This window comes from Sminthopsis crassicaudata, chromosome 2 (genome assembly GCF_048593235.1).
Source record: "Sminthopsis crassicaudata isolate SCR6 chromosome 2, ASM4859323v1, whole genome shotgun sequence".
Lineage (NCBI taxonomy): Eukaryota > Metazoa > Chordata > Mammalia > Dasyuromorphia > Dasyuridae > Sminthopsis > Sminthopsis crassicaudata.
In genome coordinates, this window is record NC_133618.1 from 614,831,442 (window position 1) to 614,844,184 (window position 12,743).

The 12,743-nt window shown below is 37.8% G+C and overlaps 1 protein-coding gene across 1 annotated transcript in view; it reads right to left on the reverse strand.

The window, feature by feature from the left end:
• Window positions 1-12,743, reverse strand: part of WDFY4 (WDFY family member 4) — a gene marked incomplete in the record, with an annotated part of 362,592 nt that overhangs the window by 19,618 nt on the left and 330,231 nt on the right. The window contains 3 exon segments of the mRNA XM_074296119.1: window positions 5,047-5,205; window positions 6,467-6,624; window positions 8,515-8,659. Coding sequence (XP_074152220.1) covers window positions 5,047-5,205; window positions 6,467-6,624; window positions 8,515-8,659 — 462 coding nt within the window.

Here is a 12,743-nt window from a genome sequence, read left to right on the forward strand (position 1 = left end):
GGGAGAAGCTATAAGAAAGACTTTTTGGGAAAGGCTTTTGTATTAATTCTTAGTAATTGTCTACTCTGTAGGCTAGATTCTAGGGAATATCAAACCAAAAATTAATAATCTCCGTCCTCAAAAGGTTTATATACTGCTGGGACAGCCATTTTAGTTGGGAAGATGAGCCTAGGGAGAAAACTTTCCAGAATGGAATTTCTGAAAAGGGTTAATTTGTGTTAAATATTTGCAAGAGGTTGGTGCCTTTCTGGCATGTTCACTGATTTGCTGTAAAGACAGAAAAAAACATGTTGCCTTCTTGTATATTTTGAGCAGAAAGTGAGGAATATTTCCTAGGGTATCTTAACTTTTGAGTGGCTCACTCCCCAGGAAACTGGACTGAATAAGAGCCAGAGGCTTATGTGAATGAAGAGAGTCCAGGGCAACAAGGGGGAATGTTATATGAATTTTTTGCCCCCATCTGTTTCCAGAGTCCATATGGCAAGGGAGAACTGTTGTTGTTCTTTAAGGCAACTGTATAGAATATTAACAGGACCATCGTGCTTACTTGACAGATGAGAAACATGAAACCTTGAGGGAATAAGTGGTGTGTTCCAATATTGCCAGGCTGGTTGAATATATGTCTTCTAAAAGGTCCTTAACTAATACTCCTTTTTAAACACACACACACACACACACACATACACAACTAAAGACACACAGGAGATGATTGTGAATTTCTGATAGGTCTATGATCTGTATTCAATAAACACTGTTCCTGGTTTGTCCTGAATCCTTCTGTTGGATTTCTTTTACATTTTTAGTATGCAAATAATTCTTTTTTTTGTTTTGTTTTGTTTGTTTTGTTTTGTTTTGTTTTGTTTGGCCACAGCTGAATTTTTGGTGGTTGCTCTGTTTCTTGGGAGCAGAACTGATACTATCAAGCTACTTATGTTTGCATGCAGTCATAAGAGCATCTCCAGTGTCTGCCTTGCTGAATTTTAGCCAAGTATCCAATGTCATGCTGGTGTCTTCCCTGGGCGGATCATATGGTTTTGGATGGGCAATGATATACAGGATATTGCTGTTTACCTGGGTTGTTATGACAGTAGCCTTTAAACACTCAGATCATCACCAGGGCTGCCCCATTTGCCCTGGCCTGAATCTGACCTTTACCTTTCAGACTTTGTGACTTCACCAAAACATTTTCTCTGGAATCAAATGTGGTAGAAGTATTATCCCGAAGTAACAGATGTTTGGTTCAATTTAAAGCAACCTACCGACTCTAAGATTAAAAATTACTTTCTATATCAAGGATTCTTGAGGACTGTGAATTTGAGGATTTTTTAATTGGCAAAAATATTTCGCTATTTTGCTTCCTTCATAATTCTATGTATTTTGCTTTATATATTTAAAATAATATTCCGGGAAGGGGTCCATATAAGTCCTTGACATATAAAAGGGTAAGAATTCCTGCTATTTGAAAGCTGCACTTGAAATATAACTGCATTTGGAGTCAAGTCATGGGTTCAGATCCCATCATTTCTAATAATTACCTGAATCATTTATAAAGTGAGGGAGATGGGCTAGATAATATCATCTAAATAGTCCTTGCCAGTTTCATTTCCTATGATCCTATAGAAAAAATAAAGTTTAACACAATTTTCCAGTGTTTTCCTTTAGAACCTCCTTAATGGTCATAGTAATTAGGAGATATGCCATTAATTAAAAGTTGTTCTGGGGATTCTGAACTAACCTAAACTGTGAGTGCTGGCAAATAACTGGGAACAGCTGGTAGATCCAGCAAAGGGAGGCACAAATAATCTTAGAAAAAACTGAAACTGTCCATCTGTAACTAAGGGGAAAAAACCCAACAACATCAGATAACAGAGTCTTTGGTATGTTCTTTCCAAAATGAACCGTCTGGTCATTAACTTCACACCAAGACAAAGATGGCAACTTTCACTCCATGGCTTGGCTAAAGACAAAAAGAGCAGCAGATAAGTTCAGTGTTAAGTATCCAAGTGAAGAAAAACTGCGCCCTACCAACTGAAGTACACAACTCCTAGAAGATGAATCCAATCTATGGTTTTATCATCTCTGCAAGCAAGTTTGCAATGAGTTGTGAACATGTACTGTTGAGAAGGGAAGGGGCAAATGCCTCTTTGCACGAACTCATAGGGCACTAAATAAGGCTTAATGAAGTTGACTCTATCTCAGAAAGAGAAACTTATGAGAAATGTTCTCTATTTCATTGGTTTGCCAAGAAACATGAATGGAGAAGCAGTGCTTGAAATGACTCTTTTGCCCTCTGTAAACAGTAAATAATACTCACTTTTGTCAGTATTCCCTATACATTGCCATTCAGACTCCAGAGTGATTTCAGCTATTCCTGAGAATGACCAGTGGTCACTAAGAAAAAAATAGGACTATGAAAGTTTTTATGGTTAAGTAATAAAATGTCTTTTATTTTGCTCAGAAAATAGTGCTATTTAGTATACTTCCATACCATTTTTTCTCTTTCTGAGCAAAAGAGAATGATTAATAACATTTTTATGTAATCAATACTGATGCTTTTAAAGTGGCCTCTTCAATACTAAACAAAATGGTGAATGCAGCAAGAGAATCATTCTGTCTTTCCACTGAAGTATATAAATTAGAGGTTAATTGTGATCTGATAGGCAGAACTGGCATGATCCTTGAAGTCAGCTATAAATGGGTATTGCATTTCATCTCATCTCATCTTTACATACAGCATATCAGATTTATCTTAGGGAAAATCAAGTATTTGTGGAAGGTAATGAATATGGTTGCTTCTCTTGGACAAGAAAAAAAATAACATCAAAAAGCACAGCCCATCACAATGAGCTGATTAAAAGAAACAAGGAAACTTTTTGGAAATATTAAGTAGCACTGAGAGTACACAATTTCTACTTCCTTTTGGCATTTGGAAGCATGAGTTGTTTCATTCATTGGATTTTTTTTCTCATTCACCAATTCTACTTTTTAGGGAATTGTTCTTTTTCCATTTCACCAATTCTGTTTTTCAAGCAGTTATTTTCTTTTTCTATTTCACCAAATCTATTTTTAAGTGTTTTCTTCAGGATATATTTTTCCATTTTACCAAATGTATTTTTAAGGAGTTGCTTCCTTCAGACAATTTCTGTGTTTCCTTTTCCAAAGCTCTGGTTTCTTTTTATCATGTTTTTTCTCATTCTCTTTTAAGATTCATTTTGAATTCTTCCAAGAGACCCTTTTGAGCTGAAGACCATCTCATATCACTCTTTGAGGCTTCATCTGAAGGCCTTTTGCCTCTAGTGCCTCAGGGTTTGAGGTCTGTTCTTCCCTGTCTCCATAATAGCTATCTATAGTCAGAACTCTTTTTGCTTTTTTGCTCATTTTTAAAGGTTGAGGTCTGCTTCTAGAGCAAAGGGAAGATTGTTCCAAGCTTTCTCTATAGGCGACAAGGGTTTCATGTTGCCCTGGGACCTGTATTGCCAGCTTCCTTCCTGAGCTGGGTGGAAGTCCCGCTTGTTACACTGGAGTTCAGGGTTTACTGTTTTCTGTAGTTGCCTTGGAGGTCTCACAGCTGGTCTTCCGTTCCATGGGCCTTCTGAACCAGGACAGAATAACCAGCATTTCTGTATTTTAGCCAAGAGCCTTGCACTAGTATCCCTGTGTGGACCCTCTCTGCCCTGGGTTTTTCTGCCCTGTTCTTGTGTTGAGCTGCATCTTCCCCCTGCCCAAGTGAGACACATCTTTCCTGAAGTCTTTCCAAGATATCCTCTGCTGGAAATTAGTTGTATTCCAAATATTTATGGGTTCTATCCCTCCATAATCCTTTCAAAGACTTGAAGATCTCAGACAAAGACCTCCACCATGTTGGCTCCTACCTGAGTACACATTTTCCAATGGGATTTTCCAGGGTTTTACTTTTAGTGTTCAGGCAATGACAACCTTACAGTTCACTGGGGAATCAGGTCTTCATTTTATTTTCATAGAGCAACCACAAAAAACGATGAGTATTTTAAAAAAAGGAACATGGCCTAACAAAGCATTAATAAGTCAAGCTTCTTTTATAGAAACCAAATCTAAAGTAAGATTTCACATTTCAAGGTTTAAAAAAAGTGATTCATTGGGTTTATTTATGATTTAATTTTTCTTATATCATCATACAAGGAACTGGGGATGCTTCACTTAGAGAAGAGAAGGTACACAGGGCCATGCTAGCTCTCCTCAAACATTGGTCAGGCTGTTAGTTGGAAAGATTAGATTTATCTTGGATGGGGAGAAGAGAGGAGGAGTATACTGAGACCAATGAAGGGACGTTACAGGGGGCAGAATTCAACCTAATATAAAGAAGCTTCCCGGTGCTATCTGAAATTAGATTAGCCTTCTTCAGAGGCTGGACAACTGTTGTTCTTGAACTTCAAAGAGCTTTCATGAGATAATCTTCGAGGTCCCTTCCAACTCTGAAACTATCGACAGCTCTATTCTCTGTAGCCTCTGAGAGAATAAAGGTGAAGACACCGACATCCTCATGCTCTCCCTTATGTCCTGAGGATTAGAAAACATTTTCCCAACAAGAAAACATCTCTGACCCAACCATGAACTCCCAGCTCTCTGAGGGCCATCCTTCACTAGTTGTCACTGATAGATGTTCTTTTTATATGCAGTTCTTTAAAACATCCCCATAGTTTTTCCCCATTGATTCTCTAGTGACCTATCATAAATATAAAGGGTTGCAGCCGCACACACGGTTTTATGGCCTTTCCTTGGTGTTTGCATGGGAGTTAACTCTTGTGTTTTAGCAGAAAGGAGGGGCCAATGTTATGCTTCTACTTCCTCAGACACGAAAAAATAAGAGTCCCCAGAATTCAGCCACTTGAGCCTAAGGCTTTGATAAATTGATCACATTTCCCCACGTGACATTTCTCCATCCACTTGAGGAGCGAAGGCGTGATACCCGGCAAGGACACAGGGGGTTTGTCAGTATCCTCGAGCCATCCGAGCTGTGGTTTCCTCCCATGGGATGAAATGACCAAGGGGCGCCACCAGGGCAGGTACCTGTTTCAAGTGAAGCCCTTTTGCTTTGTCTTTGAGCTTGGAGAGCTCCCAGATGCAAACCACAGCACTCTCTCCTGCAGTTATGACCAGGGTAGGCGAGGGACACACGGCACAGATACACTTCCCCCAGTCTGCTGTGCTTTCAAATGTCGTCAGGTTCTGTAAAAACAAACACGCTTTGAGTCCACAAAACAATTTGTGAGGCACAATGAGGCCCTGAGGGGTGAAGGACCGGAAGCAAAGGGGTCGAGATCAGTTCCTGATCCACGGAGATGAAGACCACTCAGCCCAGTGGAAAGAATAACGGAACTAGAAACAGGAGAGCCCCAGTTCAAACCCTACCTCTGAAACATGGGTAGTAATTTTGTTTGTAGGATGGGGATACTAATAATTGTAAAAGCTGTATGATGAAGCCGTTATGCAGATAAGATGAGATAATGGGCATAAAACAGTTTTCATTCCTTAAAGTGCTGTATTCATATGAACATATTACTATCATCATCATCTTCCTCCCCTTTCTCCTCATCCGTAAAGAGCTTACAAATTGGCTTTCCCTCGTCTTCAGAAGGATTCTGAGTAAGTGCCAAGAGGTGCTAAGTTCAGCATGTCAGTGCAATGGCTATGAGCACAACATTAAGTGATGCTCCAGAATAACAATACTCTCGGTATGTAACCAAGGCCTAGGCTATAGAAGCCAGGTAACTAATACAAATTCATGAGTTTAAGCTTAGTCCAAAAATACATTCTATCTTGTACTAACCACCTGAAATCAATGGACAGCTAGTCATTGTTTCCAGTTTGTCTCAGTGATTGCCCTCAATGGCCTAAGTCATGATGGAATTTGCAGGTGGAATGAAGCTAAAATTCAGTGGCACTGAGTCCCAAGGGCAAAATCAGGTCAGCTTCCTCCAGGCTCCCCTCTATTCCGTATCACTTTTCCTAGAAATCTTCATCTGCTGACAATGAAGTGCTTCCCTACATACTGAGTGTCCAGTAGTATGAACTGGAAAAAAAAAAGCCTATTCAGATGTCCGTAAAGCTTCAAACACCTTTCATCTTGTGCCTCTGCCCCCTTCTGTAGGGAATACTATATTCTAATTATCTGATCAAGCTGCCAAAATCAATCTTTTAAGATTCCCTTCTAGAAAACAAACTCTCTTCTTAACTGGGAATATGAGTTATTGACTCTCCATGAATCTAAGGCACTATCTTCATGAAATCAGAATATATTTATATCCTGCTGAGTCGAATCCCAAAAGATCAGATTGGGAAACCTCTTAAAACTTGGGTTTCAGGACAGCGGGGTTTTGCCCGAGGTAGGCTCTGTGCAGTGTGCACAACATCATCTACAAAATCTCACAAGTCTATTTCTGCCTTCCAGTGGAGAGTACGACTTTTAAAACCATCTCGTTTGACTTACCTTATCAGATCCATAATTTCCCAGGCAACAGGTAAAGTCGTCAAATCCCCAACTGAAGGTCTTGCTCCAGAGAGGCGGAATCAGCACCTTGTTTTTCTCCACAGCTAAAACATATTTCTCAGTAGGAACAATATGTCCAATGGCTCCTTTGGGAGACTCTGATCCCAGGGGGAAAATGTACATATCTACTTCACAGTTAGTAGGTTGGCATTTAGTTTGTAAAGCACAATGTAATCAATCAAAGATTAGGAAGAACATAAATTTAGACCCGGAGAAGAACTTTAGGGTGTGATATAATTCAACACCTTCATTTACAAATGGGGAAACTGAGGCCCAGGAGAGAAGAATGACTTCCCCAATACAACATAGATAGTAAATTATTTTCCAACCAGATTTTCTGACTCCAAACCTAATTATCTTTTTAAACCACTTCTTACTGTCTTTCACCCTGCAACAATTTAGATTATATCCAAAGTACATTTAAAATGACCATTAAAAATGATATTCAAAAATATCACTTCTCTTGGTAGCTACTGAGATCATAATCTGTGAAAATTTCAAAAAAAGAATATTTCCTCTCCAAGCAACTCTCTTATAGAAAGTTCCATTCACAGTTCTGGTATTTTGCTTGGAGTTTAGTGATTTTCCAAAAGTTCTATGTCACACACAAAAGAGGCTCCAATAGCAGTGTTGGAATTCCAATCCAGTTTAAGAACTTACTTAAACACATATTTACCCTTTCAGAACAACATAGGATCATTTATGGTATCAGCCATCAAAGAAACTATGATATTTAAATATCGTGTATTGATGCAGGGTCTTTCTCTAGTCAGAAGCTGTTTGTGTCACCTAAGTATATCAGGTAGCATCAGAAAGAAGAAAAAAAATATTCTAGGATAAATTAGCATAGCACCATGTGTTATAATTCCTGCCAACAAAGTAGGATATAATTCAATTACTAGAATCATTAGGGATAACTACAGCTTGGTTGGTGGCTATTTTAAGAGACCACTGGCAAGAAGACGGTCTCTATAGCATGCTTTGTGAGAGATAACTACAATATATTAAGTTGCAGTTGAGTGATAGAAAGGAAATTGTTAGGGGAATCCATCCATGTTTTCACTTGTGTGGGTATTTCCTTTTCTGATACAAATCACCACTATCCATGTCATAAAATATAGTTTTTCTGTGCTGCTAGGCTGAAGTGTCATCCCCTGAAGGTCATTATTTTGGTGACAAGTCTCTCCAATTTTATTCATGTTGGTTCCCAACCCTACACAGTCCATTCCCGGGCCATTTAAAAATAATCATTTAGATCACACACATAGTTTTTACCATAATGCAGAGGCATGGACAAAATCCTGTCTAAACAATCTAACAAAATTCACTATGATGACTTATATGGACTGTTGCTGCTCCCAAAATGGAGTCAGTAAACTTAGCCAGTGCTCCCACACAAACCCCTCCCCAGCCTGTGCCTTTAGGTGGTCCCTAGTGTTTATTCTGTCTTGTCGGGTCAGCAGTGTTGGACTGTATAAATATCTGCTAGAGAACAGCACCACTCTATGGGGTGCTGGGGGATGAAAATGTAACTTGTTAGATCTGTGGATTCCCCCCTGTTTTAGTCTATCAACAAAGACCCTTTTGAAGGGGCACATAGATGGGTATGTGTTGCCCTGAGTGCCCATGTGCGACTGTGCATATGCATGTCTGTGGCAGATGACAAACAATGCAAATTGCTTCCAGTAGTCAAGAATGGACTCAGAGTGGGGATCTGGGACGCTGCCAGGGCAGGGGCTTTTCCCAAGATTCCCATTAAGATTGGAAAAAATATCACATCGCAGAGGTTCAATACTTGGATTCTTGGTACGTTCCCAAGGGCTTGAGTTTAGAAGCCTGCCAGCTAATGCAAATTCTTGGGGCTGGACTCACTCCAGTAACATTACACCTGAGGTAGGCTTGGGAGGAGAAGTCCAGCTCCCCACAGCAAGACATTAAAGGAGAATGGCCTGTACAACAAAAACAAAAACAAAACACCCAAAGAGTACCTTTGACTGTAACGAGGGAAGGTTTCAGATTCTGCAGGGTACAGAAAAATGGTGGTGGACAGCCAGTTGGACCAGTGGAAAGAGAGACTTCTTTTCCTGATGGTTTTCCCAGGGCAGTCCTGGATGGGTGTGGTTTGGTAAAGAGCTGGAATTGAAACAAACAAAAAAATCCACAAAACAAAATTCAACAACAAGATAGGGAACTGCATTTTAGAAAATAAAGCCATAATTGTGTGTGTATTTGCTTTCCCATGATCTTGACAGAGAAATTACTTAGGTATATAAAAGAAAAAAGAATTAGGGGTGGGGAACACGTTTCAATTTAATTTCCTCTTGGATAAATTAGAGGTGATAGAAAGATGTTAAACAATAGGTAATATGAATATAGTTGGGGGTTTTTCCTCTACATAATAGGTATTTACTTAATCCCCCTTTTTTTTTTTTTTGACAGTTGTGCTTGAAGACTGATGCTTTCCTATGAGATGCAGGTATAGTTGGAATCTGACTAGCACAGAGTAGGTATTTAATATGTGCTGAATTAGACTGAAAAGTTCAAAAAGCCTGTACCTTTCCTTAGAAATGTAGATTTAAAGAAACCCTGGCATCCCTGACAGCTTATCCTATGGTAGTCTCAAATAATAGAATATAAGAGTTGTAAGGATGTAAGAATTGTAAGAGATCATTTATTTCAATTTGATCTAATACAGAAATTTAGACTGCAATATTTTTAAGTGGTCATTTTGCCTCTGCTTGGATACTCTCAGAGAAAAGGAGCACACTTTCTAAGACAATTCATCCCATTTTTAAATAGTTCTAATTATTAGGAAATAGTCCTTTTTATAAAATTAACTATCTACCTTGCTTTATTTTCTGCCACAGATCCTAATTCTTCCATTTTGAGTCAAGAGGAACAAATCTATATTAGATGCAAAAGGAAGAATAGAGACCCTATGTGGGAGTTAATGGGACAAGAATAGTGAAATACAAATCTTATTTTGTTTAGTTATTCTTAACTAAGAAAAATGATGTCCCGTCCTACATGGATAGAACAAAAGCAACTAAAAGGGAATTCTTCCTTTTTTAAAGAGACAGGTAAAAAGCCTTTTATTAATTCAAGTTGCCATAACCTGGACCATATCCCAAGGTGTTTAAATAATTGACAAATCATGGAGAATGGGAAAAGCAGAACAGGAAAGGACTAGAAAAATGTGGTCCATTTTTTTTTAAGAGTTAAGAAGGGAGGGAAGTAAGATGGGAAAGATGGGAAAGAGCCAGGTTATGAAGAACTTTACATTCCAAATAGAGGTTTTGATGTTTAAGTCCAAAGATAATAGTCATAAGTACATTAGAATTTATTAAATGTGAGCAGAAGGGGGTGTGTCATGGTACATTTTAAGAAAATGACTTTTCTGGCAGTTAAGTGCAAGATAGACTAGAGCAAAGAGCGATTAAAAGCAGGGAAATTAATTAGAAGACTGAATAGAACTAGAGTGATAGTTCTTGAGTGAGTATAGAGAAAGGGACATATGAGATGTTAAAAGGAAGAAAGATTTGGCAGTGAATTAGCCATGTGAAGTAAGTGAGAGAGGATTTAAGGATGACATCAAAATTGCAAGCCTGAGTGACAAAGATGAATATATCTTTGACACTAACAGAAAATTTTAGAAGCAAGGCAAATTTTGGAGTAAAATAATGGCTTCTTCTTTGAACATGTGAGTTTAAGGTTCCTACAGGACATGTGGGTGTGTAGTTTAGGAAAGAGTTGGATACATTGGTCAGAGAATTACTTGTGTAGAGATTATTGAACTATCGAGATCAACAATTGAGATCTTATAGAGGAACAAGAGAAGAGGGCCAAGGATAGCTCCTTGGAAAGAATTTCCACTTTTCTGGGTTTAAAGAATACATTTTACTAGTGCAGGATAGGTTAGACATGGGTAGCCGCCATTTGTGTAAAAAGTGCTTAGGAGGCTTAGTTGAACTGCAAGGTCCCTCCGAGTCAATCATATGACATGGAAGTCAGCAAAAAAAGAAAACAACAGTGCAATTACAGGCTGTGCTAATACAAGAAAAATGGTGTGTATCTTACTATTCTCTACACAGTACAGGAGCACAGGCAGGTTAGGGCAACTGGATGGAGAGGGGACTGGCTCAAGGAACTGGAGATATTTTGCCCAGAAAAGAGAAATTGACTGATTTTTTTCCAATCCCAGAGACAAAGATTTTTTTCCGATCCCAGATACAAAGAACAAACTCCAAAAAATGAGAATTCTTTGAGAAACAGGAAAGTATCACAAGAGGCTTTGCAGAGAATTTAGAGGACTACTTGTTGGGGACAATGTGAAAAGGATTCTGCTTCAAGTAGAATTGAACTAGCTCACTTGGGAGGTTCTTTCTTAGTTTCTCTGTCCCTATGCTTCTTTTTCCCTTTCCAGAAAGAGAGTTCTTCTAATGTTTGAGAATAGAATGAGGCTACCTATGTCTTGTTTTCTCCCAGGAAAACATCTTTGAAAAGGTCTTATTATTTTTCCTTATCTATTATGATTTCACACCCTATCTCTATTTTGATTTGCTCTGGTTTATCTATCTCTCTCTTAAATGTGGTGCTTAGATTTACGGAAGTCATGCAGCTTAAGACAGTTCATTAATTGATTAAGTGATTGATTCACCTATTTATCATTTATTAATTCATTTTGGCAACTTTGACATTCAAGTAAAAAAGGTTTCCTCAATTCATGTTAAAAAGCGTCTTTGGAGTTTTAGCTGATAATATAAATTTAGTATAAGAAAAATCTACAAATCGTGGGAAGAAACTTATTCTGCTGGTGGGATCAACATGTGATCTTAATTTTTCTACTTAAAATCAAATATTTTTCTCAGTTTGCCTCAGTCAGTTCTGTTCTCTGCATCCTCTTTCATTATAAAAGAATTTTATGCAATTTGAGATCATATATGATGTTTTAATAGTATTTATTCAAACAAGCCAAAGACCACATGGGGAGAAAGTCATCAATGGCCTTTAATAATCTTCCCATACTTGTTTGTCTTTGACTTCTATTGGTTAACTGGCTTTAATGCCAAATTTTGCTGAAAGGAGTAAAGACATCTAAAAATGAGACCACCCAATTTGAATGATCTCATTCTAAGTTCAAATGCTGTCTTCCAAAGCAAAGCAGTACTGGAGGTAAGAAAGGCTCAATATATTTCCTTCTCAGAGTATTACTCAGTTTTGCAATCTTTTTTTCTTCTTTCCCTATCTTCTTCCCAGTTAACAATTTAAACTACTTATTATCCTCTACCATTGAATTCCTTTTCACTTTGTATTTTCACAACCCTTACTTTATAAAACTCCAACTCTGGACTGCCCCCAATATTTCATCTTTTTTCTTCTTATGTGCTAGAAAAAGACATATAATTATGCTGCATGGGTCCACTAAAAACTTAATGTTTTTCAACTGGGCAGCAAAGGCTTAATTGAATTTCTATCACATTCCTTACACAAGCTTTTCCAAACTTAGCAAATCTGCCACAGGTACAATAACTGATCCTTTCACTTCTTTCAGTAGAAAACTGCACCTCATACTTTACTAAGAAAACTGAAGCCAGTCGACATGAACTTCTTCTAAATTCTTATTCTATATTTCAGAACCTTTGACCTTTATTTACCTTCTTTATTTTCTACCTCCAATGATGGGATAAACGTTTTTCCTAAGAATAACCTTTTTATCTCTCTATGGGTGACTCCAAGCTCAATGAATCCATCCCTAGTCCCAAGTTCCAATCTCATGTCAACAATGAGCAAATAAACATTTCAAACTGGATATTGCCTTGCTATCTAAAACTTTGGATGTCCCAAACAGAACTGATTGTTTTCTCAAACAAAATAAGCTAATTCTTCCTCCTAAATTCACTATTTATTTCTGTTGGGGGTAGTATCATCAGACATCCAAGATTACAGTCCTGGGGTTATTTGTATCTCTTCCCTGTCCCTCATCTCCCATATCCAAACAATTGCCAAGTCTTCTTAATTCCATCTCAACAACATCTCCTTATACATATATATGTGTATATATATACATATTATATATAATATACACATACATATACACATATTTCATATATATTTTATATGTATATTTACATATACACATATATAATAACATTATAACATATACTATGTAATTATATTATTATGTTATTTATCTCATATGTATATACTTAGAATGTCC